Source organism: Ursus americanus, chromosome 34 (assembly GCF_024610735.1).
Source record: "Ursus americanus isolate L20-20 chromosome 34, mUrsAme1.1.p, whole genome shotgun sequence".
NCBI lineage: Eukaryota > Metazoa > Chordata > Mammalia > Carnivora > Ursidae > Ursus > Ursus americanus.
The window spans coordinates 24,209,024-24,229,248 of NC_142160.1; the positions used below are offsets into that span (position 1 = coordinate 24,209,024).

Genomic DNA, 20,225 nt, shown 5'->3' on the forward strand with positions numbered 1-20,225 from the left:
GAAATATTCAGAAATGTTCTAAATGGGTTTGGAAAACTTGTGAACCCTGTCTGAACTTCTGTTAGATTCTCCCACCACTCACCCGTTTGACATCAGAACAAGGAAAGCATTATTTATAACAGCGTGTGTGAAATCCCAGAAGGGACTCTTGAAAGAATTAACGTGAAAAATGTGTCCCAAAGAGACTGCAAGCATAAAACAAATGATCAGATGGGAAAACATGTAAATCAAAAGTGGAATCTTTTTTTTTTTTTTTTTTGTCCTCCTTTAAAGGAAACAGGAGCTTTTTCTTTGGCCATTAGCAACACGGGACAGAGAAACTGGGAGAGTTGGGGCCCCCATCGGAGGAGCCCCAGAGCACTTGTCCCTGCAGAGCAGGGCACAGAGGAGAGGCGTGTGCGCTGGCTCTTCTTAATGTCTCCAGAATGGAGGAGATAAGATAGTAAAGGTTACTGGGAAGGAAGAGACACCTTGAATCCCTTAGTGCGTTGAAATTTACAAAGCACTTTCCCAAACATTGTTTGAGTGTTTACCTCCCCATAACCCTGGGAGGTATAAACTGTTACCCATACTTAATAGTTGGAGCAACTAGGACACAGAGAGGTTGGGCCGCTAGTTAAGGACACCCAGCTGGGAAATAGTGCCCGGGAACCCAGCTTCTAACACCGCGAACTGAGTGTTGTCCGTGGCATTACCGGTGTGTATGTGCAGGAGTGTGGAAAGCGTGGTACCTTACACACATCTCACAGTGGGTTGTTAGCGGTCTGATTCTAGACGTACGGAAGCGATTCTGTCTCTCTCCCTCTCCCCACGAACACCCCTTCAAATTAGTTTAATTCACTAAGTTAAACAAAATTAAATCTGTTTTTTTCCCGCCAAACTCCCGAGACACGTTAAGAAGATTCGGTGCATCGTGGCTCTCCAAGAAGTGAGGCCAGTTACAGGGTACAGCATATTAGACATGTCTGACCTAAGAACTTGTGTGGGGGGCTGGCCCTTAATATTGTGAGGGCCCAGTATGCAAAAGATTACCACGTGTTTGTCCATAATTTCCTAGTTCTCTTTTTATCCCTCATAGACCAACTATATATTGATCATAAATCTGGATTCTAATTGCTATAGTCTCATAAAATAAATAAATATGTCTTTTCACTGAAAACCTGCACAGGGACCTCTCACTCCGCGGGACTCTGCACCGTGTAGCTCCCAGCGCCAGCCACAAAGCTTCTCCTTGGTGCTGGTATGGGGGCCGCCAGCCCCTGAGGGGATCATTTCACCTTGGTGCCCTCAGTCCTTGGGAGTATCTGGAAACATGGGGGCCCCTTGTGTATTGGCACATTTCCTTTGCCAAAGTCCTGGGCACATGGGGTTGCAGGGTCGTGAGCTGGGCAGTTAGTCAGCAGGCCAGCAGCACCAACATGGCCACGCTGAGATGGCCACCGGCGTCCTTTCTGGTCTGTCAATGCCTGTCCCACACAGGTTCTGTTTTGAATATCGACCCTGATGGGAAGGATTGACATCACCTTCAGGCATGTCTGGGCAGCTCCGTGAAGGAAAACTGTGCCCGTGGAACGGTGACTTACTGTCACTGCGTGGTGAGAAGGGAGTAAAGAAATTGAAAGTTGATGGAAGGCTACCCCCCTCTACTGAGCTGTGGGTGTGTTCAAAGCCGGACAGTAAAGATAGGAGGGCACCTTACCCCTACCCAGGAATTTATGTCCCTACTTGTCAGATTTGAAGTCCTCGTACAGAGAAGAATGGAGAAAAAACCCCACAGAACACCCTCCTTCTTTGACACTCAAGCTTTCTTTGATGCTAAGAGTATCGTTGGAAATCGCCAGGCATATTAGACATCTCTGACACTCTCAGCTCCTTGGGCTCGGGAGTTGGGCAGCAAGTTTCAGGCTCTGTTAGTCTATTTCATTCCTTTAATGAGTCAGAAATGGACACTGATGATTGTAATCGGGCAGAAACTCGATGTGGCATCTGTCTGAGAACGTAGGGCCTAATGGTGGAACCCCTGCTGTCCATGTGGTCACCTGCTGTCCAGGCATCAGGCAGCGTGTTGGGGCTGGTAGTGCTGGGTTTTCCAGCATGAAAACCGGGACCCACCACCCACAGGGTTACTGTGCAGAAATTTGATCATGGTTTTAAGATCAGACAGCTCTGATGGGCTACAAACCCAAACATGAAATTCTTAACTTTTCTCCAGGAAGTCAGAAATCATAAGCAAGTGTCCTTGTCAAGCGAAGGGCTCTATGCTCGTGCTAATGATCTTGCCATCTAATGCCTAAGCCTTACTGTTTTCACGAAAAGGGACTTTCCCCAAACTGTATCTATTTATTTTTGTACACAAGCTCAGTTGTGGAGGAAAGTCGTAAGCTCGGGGACCGAAGACCTGACTTCTTTATGTCCGTAGCAATCTGAACCTCAGTTGCTTCATCTGTAAAATGGGACTAATGGTTTCTGCCCTGCCCATGGCTGGATTGTGTGAGGGCATTTGAGGCAGCACTGTGCACTCCTCCTAAGACCTTAGTCACTTGGGGGGTCATTTTGGACACAGCTTCCTACTTGTTGCCTGGTCAAAGTGATCTTGTTAATTAGAAGACTGAGTTACCTTCATATCAGGTAGCACGTGTGTGTGTGTGCATGTGTGCGTGTGTGCGTGTGTGTGTTTTATCCAGGATAAACATCCACTCCATCGTCATTTCTCTCTGCCTTATCTAGTTACCAGAAAGAGAGAACAGCAAAAAATATGAAAAAATACTTTGACCATTCTTGTTTCTTATAAAGAAATTGTATTTCCCTCCTGTGTTTATAGATAACTAAAATTAACAAATACAGATAAAGGAAAGGACAAAAGTGCCCCCCGTTTCCCTTCGGCCCTTCCCCCCCAGTGACTGACGCCTCCTTCCTCCCCCCTCTCCGCCAGGTCGGTGGCCACACAATGCTGCCCATTCGCTGGATGCCTCCCGAAAGCATCATGTACCGGAAGTTCACCACGGAAAGTGATGTCTGGAGCCTGGGAGTCGTGTTGTGGGAGATCTTCACGTATGGCAAGCAGCCCTGGTATCAGCTGTCCAACAACGAGGTGCGCAGTGGGCTGGGCGGGCCCCCCAAGGGCTGATGTCCAGCGGCGTCCCTCGGTGGGAGGCCAGGGGACAGAGGAAGTTGTGTGGCTTTGTTGGGAGCAGTACTTCCCACATGGCCTCTCTGTACCTAAATGTCATGGCCAAAGTCGAGTCACTCTCTGAGTGTAAGAGTTCTAGAGAAAGAAAAGCAGTGTTTGCTGACACACCTGGGACTCCCTGGGAGGGGACTGAGGAGCCGCTTTGTGCTGGTCGTCTAGTGAATTCATAGCACATGTGCCCCCCCCCCCCAACTCCAGAGTCCAGCTGGGTTTTTTGGTAGTATTCCAATAAGGTTTCCAGGCTTCACTGGAACATGCTAGTGTTTTATTTTCCTATTTCAATTTTTTGGTAACTATTGTCAATATTTGAGGCGTAGCTTCTTGGTCAGGCCCCTCACATCTTCTTCAGGCCCACTTCTGTCTTTTATCCCAACTCCACTCATTTCTACAGCTTGGAGTTCCCTTGCCAGTCAGCACCCTGACGTGAAGGTTCCAGGCTCCATCTCAGGCCAGCAAGACGAGAGCACATTGGAATTCCGGTGTGAGGTGTGGAAGCATCCCACAGAAAGAAAGCATTTCTCCACCAGTTTGGTGACATCAGTGTGCCTAGAAAAAGGGATATAAACCAATGAAATTAAGCATGATTTACCAACCTGTAATAATTGTTCTCTTCCTTCAAAAAAAAAAAAAAGTTAACACTGAGTAGGTTTCTTTAGAGCAGCTCTCCTGGCGGGGACATTTGTTTTATCGGCTTTGTTTTTCCTCTCGTCTGATTCTGTCTTCGATCTCTGTCCGCCCAGGTGATAGAATGCATCACTCAGGGCCGAGTCTTGCAGCGACCTAGAACGTGCCCCCAGGAGGTCTACGAGTTGATGCTGGGGTGCTGGCAGCGAGAGCCCCATATGAGGAAGAACATCAAGGGCATCCACACCCTCCTCCAGAACTTGGCCAAGGCATCTCCGGTCTACCTGGATATTCTAGGCTAGGGCCCTTCCCCCCAGACCGATCCTTCCCAAAGCACCTCCTCAGATGAGCCGAGAGGATGAACGTCTTTTAACTGCCGCTGGATGCCATCAATCCGCTGTTCTTCACTCCGACAGTAGTAACAACAAAGACACCGAGAGGCTTTCAGGGGGAAGCCATGTGCACTTCTCCATCCGTAGACACAGTATGGACTTCTTTTTGGCATTGTCTCTTTCTCTCTTTCCACTTCCCTTGGTTTCTTCCCTAGGTTTTGTTTTCTCTCTTCTTTTTTTTTCTTTCTTTCTTTTTTTTTTTTTTTGGTCTTTTTTTTTTTTCTTTTTTTTGGTCTTCCTTGCTTCATAACCCTGACCCTTTCTTTTGAATCAATCTGGCTTCTGCATTACTATTAACTCTGCATAGACAAAGGCCTTAACAACCCTAATTTGTTATATCAGCAGACACTCCAGTTTGCCCACCACAACTAACAATGCCTTGTTGTATTCCTGCCTTTGATGTGGATGAAAAAAAGGGAAAACAAATATTTGACTCAAACTTTGTCACTTCTGCTGTACAGACATCGAGAGTTTCTATGGATTCACTTCTATTTATTTATTATTATTATTACTGTTCTTATTGTTTTTGGATGGCTTAAGCCTGTGTATGAAACAGGAAAACTTGTGTTTAATCTGGGAAGCCTTTATCTGTGGGAGATTAAAACCAGAGAGAAAGAAGATTTATTATAAACCGCAGTATGGGAGGAACAAAGACAACCATTGGGATCAGCTGGCGTCAGTTCCTACTTAGGCAAAGCCCAGCGACTGTTCGCTGGGAGGAATGTATTCGGCACCTTCCCCTGAGGAGCTTTCTGAGGGGTAAAAAGACTGTTGAACTCTGTGCCATGGACTATTCTTTTCCCATCACCAGAAACACTAGGGTGTAGTCGAGAGAAAAGATGGCGCATGAGACGCAAGATGGCGCATTGCACGCCGGGACAGTCTTATCTTTGCAGATCACGGTGATGGCACTGGTTTGTCTTTCCAAGTGTTGTCCACGGAACCTTTGTCGAGTTTAGCTGAAAATGGGTGAATTCTTGTCCAGAGATCGTTTCAGGGTCAGGTGGGAAAGCCAAAGACTTGGAAAAGGTAGGACAAGCTATAAATTCGGAGGCATTATATTGAACTTTTCAGATAGCAGTTCCCTCCGACCCCTCCCCTCCACCCCACCTGTCCTTTAAACTGTGCAAGCAAAATTGTGCATGGTCTTCGTCGATTAATACCTTGTGTGCAGAAACGACCGCTCCAGACGTCGTGCCCCTGATACGTAGAGCAGATCCATAAGAGGTACGACTTATATAATTAGGGGAAGCTAATGGAGTTCATTAGCTGAGTATAAATGTCTCTGGGTCATATGGTGGTGATGGGTTTTAGGAATATGGACCCTGAAGCCTGGGTGTCCTCCTCCACATCAAATGGACTATGGGACTGTGGGAAGGGCAGACTCAGTCCCCGAGGGGAGAAGAAACCTCACCCTGGGGGCCTCACATACATTGGTGTTCAGTGTGCACAGGCCGAGACCTTGCTCTGGGCTCTGGTGGGGAGAGTGGTTTCATTCCCAGTGTACCCCATTGTCAGTATGCTGTTTTGTTTTTTTCCACTCCATTGAAAGAAGTAAAAATTTTAAAAAATCAGGCACAGCATGCCAATGGGAAGCTATGCCCAGACCGAGCTTTGGAGGTGTGCTTCTGGGTGCAGTCTTGGGTTTTGCGAAGAGATTGTAAATTCAAATAGAAATTTACAGTTATCTGGATGATCGGTTTTACCAAGGAAGAAAAATATTTCTGTTCCTCAAGAAAACTTGCTACCCTCTGTGAGGGGAATTTTGCTAACTTGACATCTTTATAACACAAGCCAGATTGAAAGTGAGTGATTTTAATTCATCTTAGGACATTTTATTTCGTATTTGTTTCTGAAGGTGCAATTGCTCTGTTTCGGTTTTGCTTGCGCCCTTAATTCCTGGAGCACCTTATTTTCCATTTATAGGCTTTGAGAGCCCGTTCTCAAAAAATCAAAAGTGTCGCGTAACAGAGAACAAACGGAAATGCAATAGCATCAGCAGTCGTGAAGGGGGTTGGACAAGATGAACCCTACAGTCCCTTCAAGTTCTGCGCTGGCCTCTGAGACATGGGAGTTGAGCTGATTGTTCTTTGTCGGTGGAAAAAACCCTGCAGAACACACATAACAATATAACGAAAGCCATATCTCCATGATATATACGTGCACGTATATATCCTATCAAGGACCCATGGTACTGTTAAAACACTGTGGCACTCTGTGAAGCAGTAAAGAAAGGGCAGATTTGTACAAAACCTTTCTAGATTTCATCAGTGATGACCTGAACACCTGCACAGGTTTGTCATTCTGCGTGACTGGCCAGCTGCTTGGGGGCGGGGCAGAGGGGGGCGGCGGTGCGTGGGGGGGAGAAGCTGCAAGGTATTTATTTTATTTTAACAGAGAGCAAAGGAAGTAAATAGACTAAAGGATCAAATTCAAGAAGGGCTGCGCAGGTTTAAAGCAAGGATTTGTTTCAGGCAAACGAGAAGATGGAGCATTCTATTCCATTCCAATGTGTTTTCCTCTGAAGGAAACAAGCAAAAAAGAAACAAAGAAACAAACAAAATCTCCTTACCTTCTGACAAGTCCCTCAAGGTCTTGAAATGACAGGTTCTATGCAAGTGCAAAGGTTTATATTTAGTTATATTCCTGATCATCATCATTATTTTTCCTCTGTTGTCTCAAGAGTATGTACTGATTTCAGAGACGTCTAGCGCTGAAAGAATACCAGATTGAACGAACCACAGACTAGCTTAAAATAGTCCTCGCTGTTCTTCCACCATCCCCTCTTCTCATGCTCTTTTGATTTCTAGAAAAGGAACATCCTCGTTCTGAAGTGTAACGATCACAGAACATGGCCTGCTACCCAATTTGTGCAAAACTCCAACAGCAGTAGGGACGACCCTCATTCTCTCGCCCAGATTCAGTCTGACCATCGTTTCCATTTACTGAGTGTTTCACAGTTTTCCAGGCACTTTTCACCTCTGTTAGCCAGTTATTCCCATTTTTTTGTAAGTGAGGAAATCAAGGCTTGGAGAAGTTGAGTGGCGTGCTAGAAATCTCCAGGCTCGCTTCCGGCACCAGTGAGTGGGATTGAATCTAAGTGTTCTGATCCTGAAGATCATGAGTTTGTCCACTAGAGACTCCAGGATACAGACAAACGGTCGAAGAAAGCAAGCGCACTGAGAAACTCACGAAGCAGGACATGGTTGGAACGAAAGGAAGCACGTGAGATGACAAGCAGCTGAGATACCGTGATATGTAATCATGCTTATAGCTTCAGCTAAATCCTTGTACACTGAACCAGCATCATAATCAGGCTTATTTAGAAAACATTTTGAACTCTGCTAGAAAAGATCCTATCGGAATCCATATTATACATATGTGTTCACGTCCACGCTACCTGTGGTATTTTCCTGTATTTATATGTGTGTTATAAATACTTGATTTATACATATACGGACACACAGACACAGTGTGTCTGTGTGCTTATGTATAAATGTATAGGCACACAGTACTAGAGATAATAAGTAGGGTGCAGTATGAATAATTTGCTTAAAATCTGCTAAATAACCAAAACTTTTTAATGTCCTATTGCGGTTAGTGCTTCCATTCTCCATGTGGGTAGGACTACATCGCACTTTTCAACTCTGTGCAGTACTGCATGGGTGGAAGACATATTTAAGATAATGTGCTTCCCAAAACAACTGAATCAAAGCCATCCCACTACATTGAGTCCTTTCCCTGGCTCCTTGCAAAGGAGAATGCAGACTGAAATAGATCTCCTTATGTAAAGGTCCAGGAAAGGAAAATTGATTTTTTTGGTCATCTTTTGCACATTTGTGTTATGCTCACCTTGTCCCACTGTGACCCCTTTACACCTCTGTTCAGAGTCCAAGCATTCCAGAAGAGAACCGGAGTGTCGGGAGCCCAGTGTCTCAAAGGCCAATGGTGAGAAGTACAAGAACCCACCGCCAAGGCGAGCGACTCTTAGGAATCCCCGTATCTGAGTGCGAATGCAAAGCAGCAACAGTATAAAATGCTGTCCTTTGCAAAGAGCCATGACAAAAGGATCCCCTGATCAGGAACAGACGTTTCTTTTTAACCTTCCCTTTTTGCAAATTGGATCTTCTCTAATGCCAATAGTATTACATTGTCTGTCTAATTAAATAAATGAGTCCATGCACACACACCCTCAACTCTCTTGCTCTCTCTCTCTCTCTCTCTCTCTTTTTTCCCCTCCCATTTGAGGATTTTTATTTCCAATGTTGAGTCCGGTTTGGCCCATCACAGAAAATCTCCCGAGGGGAATGGCTGGTGACCCAATCTTCAGATGGCTGATGGAAGTTAAAGCACTTCCTTCACAGGGCATGTAATCCTGGACTGCAGAGACTCCCAGGTTGTGATAGCCAATGTTATTTTAAAGAATCCGAGGCAGGAGGGATGTGTAGTTAAATAAGACAGCACATGAAAGGGTATTTTCTCCTTGTCGGGGCTCAAATGAATCACTGCTGCTCAAGTCAAAGGTTCTGGAAGATTCTTAGTTTTTGCATTGTGCCCCCCCTTCTCCTTCTACCTTTATTTATTTATTTATTTATTCATTTATTTATATATATATTTTGGCTCCATTCATCACAAACACAAAGCAAAGCAAAAAAATATATATATGTATGTATATGTGTTGCAGGCAAAACACTGTGAAATTCACAACAGCAACCAAGCAACTCTTTTGCCATCTTAACATACGTCTCAGGAGACGAAACGAGAACACATGGGGATGTCATTTTTTCAGTCTATGCATTCTAGGCCAGGTCCGTGTTTGTTTGTTGTTTTTTTTTTCCTTTGGTCTGTGCATTAATGAAAATGCTCCTGGGTGAAGGTTGGCTGAACGTTCAACATAACGGAGCAAGCATAATAAAAGCTGCTAATAGCCACATGTTTGGACTGGAAAAAAATTCGGAGAAAATGAAATGTATAAAGGCCTACATCTTGCAGCTTGTATATCTTACTATTGCTTTAATAATGTATAAAACTACTGGAAATGTTTTAAATACGAGGTCTTTGAATTAAATGTGGATTTTAAATATGTACTCCCTTGACAAATGACCAAATTCTTGTGAACTATTGCTCCCTGCATTCGTTGATCATTACCTCTCCCTTACAAATCTGCCGAGAGATGTGGACACTCTCTGCAACTGCGTCTGTACATGGAGAGATGTTTGTATATATGCAGGCCATCGACACACACACACACACACACACACACACACACACACACATATTTCAATATCTCTCTGAAGATATATTGCCCCTTAAATTGTGACCTGGTATTTGGAACTCTCTTTTTATTTGCTTTATTTTCCTTTTAATGTGACGTCTCTGTGCTGATACTTACTGGTTCTTGTTTTGCAATCTGTTTTGAGGTCCATTGCTTTACTAAGACCCACTGCACCTTGGCTGATTTCAAAGTGACACCAGAATATCAATGTTAAAAAAAAAAAAAAAAAAAAAAGTTTTGTTTGTAAATCATGTGACCAGCTTCTCTCAACCTGACATGGAAAGTCTCTTGTACTACAGTGTATTTAATAAAAATGATGTCTTACAATAAATAACATCCTCCAAAAGAGACACTCCAAGGTACATGATGATTACTTTAAAAATGTATGGCATTTTCACAAGGCACGTGTGCTCTTTTTTCAGTCTGTCTGTCTTTTTTTCTGTCCGTCTGTCTATATTTTACTGTGGTCACTGCAGAGGCCTGCAGTGTTCGTTAGTTGAAAGCAAGAGGAGTACGTGGCCTTTAGAAGAAGTTTCCTGGCTGATCCCTGCATAACCTGGCGCTTTCGACTTCTCTCTTGGATAACTAGAACATCACTGTCCCATAGAACTTTCTGCGATGACATGAATGTTGGACCTGCACTGTCCAACGTGGCTAGCTGGCGCTTGAAATGTGTCCAGTCTGACTAAAGAACCGAACTTTACATTTGACTTAGTTTCAGTTGGTTCACGTGTAAATAGCCGCATGTGGCTCCTGGCTACCGGGCTTCACAGTGCAGAGTGAGGAGACAGAGTCTCTGTGGTTTCGAGCAGGTCCGACCTAAGAAACCTGCCAAGAGACAAGTTGGATATCATGGCATCCCAGGGTAGGGGCATCTTTGAGGATCTTAATGACCCAGGAACAGGAGCCAAATGAAAAATGTCACACTCTCCTGGCCTCTTGGTTAACCAGTGTCTCCTAAATCGGAAAGGTGAGGGAGAGCAATACACGGACGGCCTGTCGGGGGTCTCGTAGCCCGTCTCCGCCTCGCCAGCAGGTGGCCCACCCACACTCCTGCTTCTCAGGATCTCAGGGTCCTATTTTCCAGGGTCTGACCTCCTCCCCTCCGCCTCTTCTGAGAGGAAAGGAGACATCCGGGCAACATTCCTGGCCGAGGCTTCAGAAACATGAAGTTTGGCAGGGAATTATCCCCAAATCCAACTCTTCCGGAACTCTGCCTCCTGCAAACCCCTGTCACTGGTGCAGATAATGTTTTCCTTGAGTTAAAAAAAATTAGACCAGGTTAACACTCAGCAGGGACTTGGGGAGTTCAAAGCTGCGTAAGGAGGGAAACAACGTGTCCAAAAATCCAAATCAGGTCATGAGTCCCTGTGGGATGGAGAGTACATCCCGCTCGAAGAAACCAGATTGCAGGACGAAGGTTAATCTTACTGGTGCCTGGCCAGCTAGAAACCAGTTGGGACTCTTAAAGATCCACTCTTCCACCAGACCACATTCTGCTAGTCCCACTGTTGGGACAATTACAATGGTATCGGTTTAAATTCCAACCCAAGGTCAAGGTTTTCAGTGCCCTTGTCCGCGTCCTCCTCAAACACATTCCTGTAGTCCACCCTTAAAGACGCCTGATTTCCTATTGGGAGCAACGCTCCTGCGGCACCGTGATGAGTGACTCGCTGAGGCTAACGGCGTGCCAGGGTGCCGCGTACGTCCGTTAGTGGCCTGTGGCTGCTGTCACATATTAACACAAACTGGGTGGCCGACCACGACGGAAACTGATTCTTTCGCAGTCCTAGAGTCCAGAGGTCTGAGAATGAGGTGTTGGCCGGGCCACACTACCTCCAGAGACCCCAGGGAAGCACCTGTTCCTTACCTGGCCCAGCCTCTGATGGCCCCAGATGTTCCTGGGCCCGTGGCCACAATGCTCCGATTTCTGCCTCAGTGGTCACCTTGTCTCCTCCTCTTCTTCACACCTCTCCTCTGTGAGTCTGTCTTACAAGGATATGTGTGACTGTATTGAAGGCCCACCTGCATAATCAGGACAGACTCCTTCTCGCAAGATCCTTACATCTTCTCACTTACAAGATGACATCCACAGGTTTCGGGGATTACATCCTGGGCATATCTTTTTGGAGACCACCGTTGACTACAGTGTATTACCCAACACTTAAATCAACCCTGGGAGGCAGGCACTATTATTACATCCAGTTTACAGATGAGAAACTGAGGCACGAAAAGTGAAGGAGCTTGCCAGGAAGTTTGATCAACATAAATTGACCAATAAATGCAGGGCTTCCTCTTTGCCAGGGAGATAGTCATCTGATGCTCAAGGGCTCCTACTCCAGGCAATAGGCAGAAATGCAGGCGTCTGGCCAGCAGAGGGAAGGCCTGCCCCCCGGGGACTGGGCTGGCCATGGGACTTGGTGTTTAGGGTCTGGTAGAAAGCAACTCAACAGCCCAGTCTTGTGGGAATGAGGTTATCAGTGGCAGCTGATATGCCAAGATTCAAGGTTCGAGGAGACTAGAGTTTCTAGGAAGTTCCATGTAGGGGGTGAGGTCTTTGGTCATTAGGCACAAGGTAAGCATTTGGCCCCTAAACCGAAGCCCAGGGTCAATTGAGCATCACCAGTAAGGTCTTGGGGATACTTTCCTAGTGTTCCTAATTCCCACCCTCAACCAGTCATCAGCCTGCAGGTGGAAGGAGCCACCTTGTAATGGGGTTCTGGGACCTAAGGGGATGTTAGAACCTCTTTTGTAATAAGATCCCTGCCCATTTGGTCATTTCCCTGATGTCGGGTTCTGAGGTAGGCTCCCATGGTGAGCGCGGTCTAACAGCTAATGACCGTGCCCCCCCGCCCCACCGTCCGCAGATGGTGTTTTACAATGAATGCAAGCTTCAGGCCAGACTCATACAAACAAGCACTGAAAGATCATCAAGATCTCAAGCCTGCTATGTCGGCCAGGAAACCTCCCCTCCCTGTCCTTGCGTGGAAGTCACACTCCAAGCCAGATGCCACCATCCATGAAGATCTGGCCTACACCCAGATCAGGTGACAGGGAGGGACAACATAAGACCCAGGAAGCTGCCTTTCTGGCCTGAGAAAGCTGGGCTTGCCAGATTCTTTTGCCTCCTTCATGCGGGATGGACGGCGCTCGTACAATACCTGCAGTAAATCCTCAGTCTTCAGAACCAGTCACTTCTTCTATCTACAGAAACCTCTAATGTCCCTTATGCTAATTAGCAAACCCTCTTGTTTCAGTAACAATATTTTAAATACCAATTAACTACTCAAGTCATTCCTCACATGGGCACCGCACCTTTATGTCAGCTATAGGATCTCTCTATGTCATCATACATGTCATGATATCTAATCACTTCTAGTATAGACGCTGGCTTTAACTTGTATACCCACATCACATCTGTACACAGACTTTAAAGTTCGTTGCCATGCAGACAATGTAACCACCTCCTTATGGACAAGCACAGCCTTTTATCCTATAGGCTATACGGATCTGTAGAAACCAACCCAAGTGTGGGAAATGCTACTTTCTTTTTTTCCTTTAAATCAGGTTATGTTTGACTCAAGTCCACGTTGCACAGGGGCAAAATCGATCTCAACAATTAATGGGTATGTCTCCCTTTCCTCAGGTAAGCCGTGGATCTCAAGGCTCATTGAGTCCCAGGAAATACCCTAATTTACTGCTTATCACCATCCAGTGGTGTTGGTGCCAGGGTTGAGGAGCTCTGCTTCTAGGCCAGACCCATCAGGCACACCAGAGCCGTCCCCGAAAGCCCACCACCTCCCTGACGCCCTATTCACTAGGTAATGTGACTATCTACAAGCTGGGTCACGAGGCTTTACCTCCAAGACTTTAATGTAGCTTGCGGTTTAGTTTGGCTTGGGAGATTTTTTTTTTTTTCTTTTTTCCCATTCTGTTATAGTTTAGCAAGCATACGTACGTGTTCAGGACAAGATGGGAGGCTCCATGCACCTGTTCAGTCTTCCATCTTCCTTGGAAATCTCAAAGCTTTCTTCCTTAATTTGAGATGAGCGTTCTCTTCACGTAGTCTTGTTTTTCTGACAAGATGAATATTACAGCAATTCTTCTCAGCTTTAGTTGTGGGTCAGAATCACTTGGATAACTTTGAAAAATGTAGAAACCAAAGCCTCACCCTGAAAGAATTAGTTTCTATTAGTCCACGGTGGGGCAAGAAATGGGCATTTTCCCCCCAAATTCTCTAGGTGTTTCTAATGCACAGTGAGGGTGGAAAAATACTCTTCTAGGGGATGATAAAGCTCCGCCCCCAAATTTCAACCATCCAAACAAAAAATACCTGGTGACAGACCTAGGACTTGACTCAGCAGAGAATGGGCCAGACAGAGAAGGGTCTAGAACTTAAGTTCAAGAATGCTGGATGGAGGGGCGCCTGGGTGGCACAGCGGTTAAGCGTCTGCCTTCGGCTCAGGGCGTGATCCTGGCGTTCTGGGATCGGGCCCCACATCAGGCTCCTCCGCTATGAGCCTGCTTCTTCCTCTCCCACTCCCCCTGCTTGTGTTCCCTCTCTCGCTGGCTGTCTCTATTTCTGTCGAATAAATAAATAAAATCTTTAAAAATATTTAAAAAAAAAGAATGCTGGGTGGAGCACTAGATAGATTTGAAGCAGATCATCAGTATCCAAGAAGTTGGGTAGTTTCCTGCAAAGCTTAGAAAACAAGTTTCCTGCAAAGCTCCATGGAAACCAGTTATGGCCCAATGCTCCAGGCGATCAATCAATCAGCCAGTCCTGATGGACTAAAAGGCTGGGACTCCAGCTCCCCGTTATGCCAGCAGGACAGCTGGTGGTTCTGCAACTGTCAATTCCGAAGAGGGTCATCCTGCTGCCAGCTCGCTATAACATGCAGAGCAATCACAAGGCTTGGACCCATCCCATGACCATGAAAACTGAGCTCGCAGGATCTGCTAGAGTTGATGTTCTTCCGTATTGCTATTAGATGCTAGCCCGCGATCACTGCAAGGGGCAAGGCCAGCACCTACTTAATCATGCAGCGGCCCCAACGTCAGGATCCCTCTGCAAGAGTCTACATTCAGTCCTACCGGATCGCTGTGTGCAATCCCAGAGAGCGATGGGCAACCGAATTGGGAACACACATACCGGATACTGATTTTATCCCCATGAATCTTCTCCTAAACCATAATATTCTAGTAGCTCTGCTCTGCACACTAGCTAGCCATTTGCTCTTGTTCATGTGACAATATTGTAATTTTTATTTATCATTTTGGGTTTTTGGCCCTTTCCTACAACTAGAATGAACTAGAATAATTCTGAGGCATCTTTAGGATGATGGTTATTTTTGTTCAGTTCAGCCTGACCACAGTACTTTTCTATAATGGACTCACCAAAAGCGTTTACAAAGTTGTGTAATACTTTCTTAGTTTGGAGAGAGAACTTTGTGGACACAAACAGTGGCCTTTCCGGCTTTAGGGTAGAGAGATTAATATGGGTCAGAATGGTTGTCCGGGATCTCCTATAGCACCACAGATTCACAGGGTTGGAGGGGCTGCAGAGGGCAAGCCTTTGGACATCCTTGCAGGGGGGGTGGGGTCCAGCCGTAGTGAGAGGGAACTTATTTGAACACATCCTCCTGCCCTCTCTGCAATCCCCCCACCGGAGCCCATTTGCATTTTACAAAGCTTCCTTAGCGAGCACTTCCTGGTGCTGAACCAACATCTGCCTCCCATGGGCTCAAACCTCCTGGGAGCGCACAGAATAACTCTTATTCATTATTACTTGGCATCCCTTTATGACTCCCTTGTGCTCTTCCTCCCACATCCATCCCCCTACAGAAAACTCTAGAATGCTTGCCAAATACCCAGGAGAAAGGGCAAGGAACCCAGCTCTGCCTGGTAAAGCTAATGCCCAGCCCACAATTCCCTACTTACTCTTTATTCACATCAGCTCATTCTCCCCTACCTGTCCTTCAGACTTCACCCCTTCTTGACACAAGCAGAAAGTAACTTTTCAAGGGATCAGAGAGATTAGAAGTGAGGTGTGTCTCTTCTTCTCCACGGATAAAATAGACAACTAATAGAGGTCCACGGCCCTTCTATCTGAGGGCCATCTAAAATTTCCCTGGATGCTGGTAGAAACAAGGAAAGTAAGGGAATCTGGATGTCTCATGGGACAGTGAGATTTGCCATCTCCGACGATGGAGAAAAAGAGTGAAAGGCATTGCTTATTTGCCCACTCAGCCGAGGGGGGAGGTGTTTGCTAACCTAAAGATAGCCTTAATTTTATTTGTTTTTCCTAAGGAACATCTGCTTACACAACGATTAGACACTGGCATTCATTAACACAGGAAGTGAAGTGTCTGAGGTTTGTGTCACTGGGAGTGTTCGAGAACAAAATAAGACAGACACTCGTGGGAGTGATTTGAGAGCATTTTTCACACGGTGCAAAGGTTCAGCATAAGAGAATGTCTAGCGTTCGGGGGGCACGGTCGTTGAGAACTCAGTCATCTGTAGTAATTGGGACTCACTCTCCCTGGAACTGTGGGACAGGGTGGACGATGGATGACATTGACTATGTGTGCGTGCCATGTGAATGAATACCTAACGAGGGCCTGGTGGCAGCAGCATCTCAGAAAACGCTTGCTGAATAAATGAATAAATTTCTTAGGCACGCAGTGAAAAGAATGCAGAACATTCTGTACGCCCTTTCTACATTCCAAAGTACATTTACATATATTATGGCATTTTGCTTCCTAACATTCCTGTGAGACTGGAGCACAGGCTTTCCCTCCCCCACCCCCCATTTTGCAGATAAGGGTCTGATCATGGTCCCGTGAGTTAGGAACAGAGTCAGAACTAGAGGGAGGGTTTCCTAATTCTTGGTAGAATTTTCGAACAGTCAATCATTCGGCCAGTGACTTTAAGGAAAATTTTCCAGATTCTTAGTTCTCATTTATAAGATCAGGATACTGGGACAATATATCCTGAACCCCCTGTCTCTTTCTACCCCTCCTCCCTTGGGTCAAAAACATAAAAAGTGATGCTATTAAAAATTACGTTTTTGAACACGTTAAGGACTGTGACAAAATGTTAAGTGTGACCAAAAGGAAAATAATACAATTTAGAAGTCAACGGCTTCATCTCTACTTCTACTTTTCAAGACTTCCAGCAACAGTCGATTGAAGAGATTTTTGAAAAAATGGAAAATGCAGGAATCAATCAGATTTTTCCCCATTAATTAAAGGGAAGAATTGAAGATCTCCACAAAGAAATAACAGGACACCATCCCTTGGCGATGGCGAGAAGGTGGGACTAGATGGAGACCCAGTGAGGTTGGAGATTTGGAGCCTACTTTGGGGATATACCCGCTTACCCCTGTCAGATTACAGATGAGGACACTGAGTCATAGAAGGGTCGTGAAGGGTCACGTAGCCATTAGGGGCAGTGCTGAGTCTCATCCCCAGGTTTCCTAACTTCCAGAGACCCAACAGCTGTGGGCCTTAGTGGCCTATTTCTTTGGCTTCTTGGAGCTGAACCATCTGCATCTTCTTCCTCATCACAGTGGTCTGTGTGCATGTGTGTCCCCAGCAGGCCTGTTTCTTCCCGCACTGCCTTCCCCCCAAAACAGGGTTCAACACTGATGACCGAGCACAATAAAGGGTGTATATTCACAGTTTAAATAGCTACAAAATAAAATTAAAATATTTCTTCCAGCCTTACTGCATCTCAATAGTAAGAACAAAACACCAAACCACATGGCTCCCTAAATTTTAGGTGTCCCCACCAATTTCCAGATTCCACTAGGAGCTCAGTCCCAAATAACAGGGCTGAGGATGGGAAAGAATCCGGGAAAGCTGTAAACAGCTTTCCATTTCTATCCCCCTTGTGGGCCCCCCTCCCCCCACCCAGCTTCCCCCTTGGCTCTTGGAACCCACTGCCCTCTTGGGACACAGTCCTCCCTCCATCACCTTCCTACTGGCTCTGCATCCCTCTCACATCTTTTTAAAGAGATATTTTGGGAAGCAGCACACGCACATCCAGAGACCAATTACTCAATCTCTCAGCAAGTATGGAGATGATGGAAGTATAGCCCTTCCGTCTCCTAGCAACGGCTTGGGGGGGGGGAGGCTGGAAAGGGAGCTGGTTGCCCAGCACCACCCTGCGTAGAAGGCATTTGCGCATTTCGCTTTTGTTGTCTTTGATGGCCATTTCTAAAACTGGCTCTGTATTCTTGGGGGGATTTTAGGCACTTAAGTTATTCTTTTAAAAGATCTCTGCTGACATCCACAGGTCCTATAATTAACATCTCAAGCCTTCACAGGCCGGAAGTGTTCCGTCACCCCTAAAAATACAGAGTCCCATCTTGGTCTTCCTCCTGTGGCTTATTAGGGATTTGGCCAGTTCTCTACTTCCTCCATGCTATCTCTCGCCTTTACACATATTCACCCCAGATGTGAACATTCAAGCACTCCTTTCTTTCTTTCCTTTTTTTTTCCCCCCAAATTGTGAACTCTGCCCTCTAGAAAAATCAAAGTCACTGGACATCTTACGCAGCTTGCTTTTTAACCTAAAACGACCAGCCAAAGCAGATTTCCACACCTGTTGTCCCAACGCCTCCATGGTCTCCAGCTCCGCTCCACCCTCCCCCACAGCAAACGTGTCATTGACAAAGGAAATATTTGACAAACTGGAGTAAGAATTGATTAAATGAGGGAGGAAGGTATGAGCTAGCCTGATAGCTGACTCGCCTAACTGGAAATACTCAGGATCCCGAGAGAGAAGGCTGTTGAGTGGAAAGGCAGTTGTTTCTGTTGTTTATGGGAGAGGGATATCTGGGGAAAGAGAAATAGAGGTAGGATCAGAGAGAGAGAAGGGAGATTTCCGTTATCGATCAAAGAAAACTGAAAGGGTGAGGGGGCTGAGGAGAGCTGGGTCTGCTCTTAACTTAGACCCCACATCTGTTATTCCTGACCCAGGGGCCCCTCGACTTTGGAAACCTTTGAGAAGGTCAAACCCTCTGGCTAAGGCTGGGGGATAAGTGAGGGCCAATGGGAACGCCAAGGACTGAAGTGCTTTTGGGGGGCTGGGGTTGGGTTGGGGGCATCAGAGATCAGGAGGTGGGACATGCAGTGTTTTGCTGCAAAGCACTGACTGAAAAAACAGGAGGTGGGACTAAGCCTGTCCTTCTGTGCTGAGTTTGCCACAACCTCTCTGGATGGATAAGATGAGAAGCTGGGGTTCCGAGATAATCTTACAAATTTTATTTCAGCCAAACAAAAGCCTGTTTCTCTAATAAACAGGGAAATCCCTTCCCTCCTCTGTCTGCCTGTGCCCAGTTTGCTCTTCTTGGAGTCAGGAAGTTCGCACAGATGATACCACTTCTATTGGCTCCTCTCCGGGGCCCATGGCTTGCCGTACAGAACCTTGCCAGACTGTCCATTTTTAGTCCTTCTGAGCCAGCTTCCGAGAGATTGCAACCATCTTGCTTCTAGATGGAATTCAAGCCTGAACAATTTAGCTTATGAAGCCATGAGCAATGGTGAAAATTCTAGTAGAAAAGAAAGAGAAGAAAGACAAGTCTCACACTGGCTCTGAATCCCACAGAGTCCCACGGAGGGGCCTACAGCCACCCATGGCCCCAAAGCTCCTCTCCACTCCTGGGTCCGGCTCAGGAGCTGCACCAAGCCTGGGCTGATAGGCCCAGGGATTCTGAGAAAGGGATGAAGGGTGCAGAGAGAGATGAAGCAGGCAGCGCAGAACTTGCACCCTGCTCCAAAGGAAAGTCTTTGGACAAAGGAATTTTGCTCCTGTGGCTTCCTTCTGGTGTCCTCAGTCCCTGTAGAGGGGGACTATGGAAAGTCAGTATAGCTTAGGTGCCCACTCCTTGCAGGAACCCTGAAATCTGCCAGGTCCACAGAAAAGAGTGAATCCATCAGGACTCTTCCCTGTCTCCCCTTCACACCGGTGTCAAGAGGAACACGAGGTTAGAGCTCTCAGGCTTTCAAGGGCACCCAAGTGCCTAGGTGGGAACCAGAATTGCAGTTTGGGGAAGCCCCTCAACTAGTTAAGGACATCTCAGATCTGTGGACTCAAGGCCAATCCTCTAACACCACCCCGACTCTCTGAAGGCTCAACACCAGCTTGTACTTTCCTAAAAGCCAGGCGCCTGACCGAAAGGCCAAAACAGATATCGACAGGGGTGCTGAGAGACTGTGAAAATGGACTTTCTTCCACCATTTTGCTCAGGACCAGTTTAGCTGTCCAGTAAATCCCACGGGCTGCCTCTGAGAACCTCCCAAGTTTATGGACAAATAGACCCAGGAGCAAAGCACAATCCTCCAAACTGTTATTTCTGAGCCTGCTGAGGTTGATTCTTTATTTTCATCACTTATCTGAAGTTCTGCATGTTCAAGTTCTGCTCTGACACAGGCCTTTGTCAGGAGCCCAGTTACCATGGCAGTGACTCCAAAATAGAAATCGTCCAACACATATCAATAGATGGTACAAGAAACAGAAGTACTACTTACAATACATTACTCGCTTCTACAGGGTAGTAATTTGTACAGAGAGTTGAAAATAACTACACCTCCCCCCTTCATTTAATTAAAGGCAAACAATTCCACAAATCGGAAATGCACAGTGTTTATATCAGAGTGGAACTGAGTGGCTGCGTGATTAAGAGGCCAGGATGATGGTTGAATTTGCTTGGGAAAACTTCACGCATTAAGGCTGGAGC

The 20,225-nt window shown here is 46.1% G+C and overlaps 1 protein-coding gene across 1 annotated transcript; it reads left to right on the forward strand.

The window, feature by feature from the left end:
- Window positions 1-2,944: 2,944 nt before the first annotated feature.
- On the forward strand, window positions 2,945-6,519 carry LOC123781400 (BDNF/NT-3 growth factors receptor-like). Its single transcript, XM_045780847.2, has 2 exons — window positions 2,945-3,091; window positions 3,931-6,519. The coding sequence occupies exons 1-2, from the start codon at window positions 2,948-2,950 to the stop codon at window positions 4,114-4,116; spliced, it is 330 nt and encodes a 109-aa protein (XP_045636803.2). The 5' UTR covers window positions 2,945-2,947; the 3' UTR covers window positions 4,117-6,519.
- Window positions 6,520-20,225: the final 13,706 nt, after the last annotated feature.

Bases quoted from the DNA above. Each gene is read 5' to 3' on its own strand.
- LOC123781400 (XM_045780847.2), top strand. From the start codon at position 2,948: ATGCTGCCCATTCGCTGGATGCCTCCCGAAAGCATCATGTACCGGAAG. The intron at 3,092-3,930 runs GTGCGCAGTGGG...CTGTCCGCCCAG, and splicing joins ATCAGCTGTCCAACAACGAG to GTGATAGAATGCATCACTCA.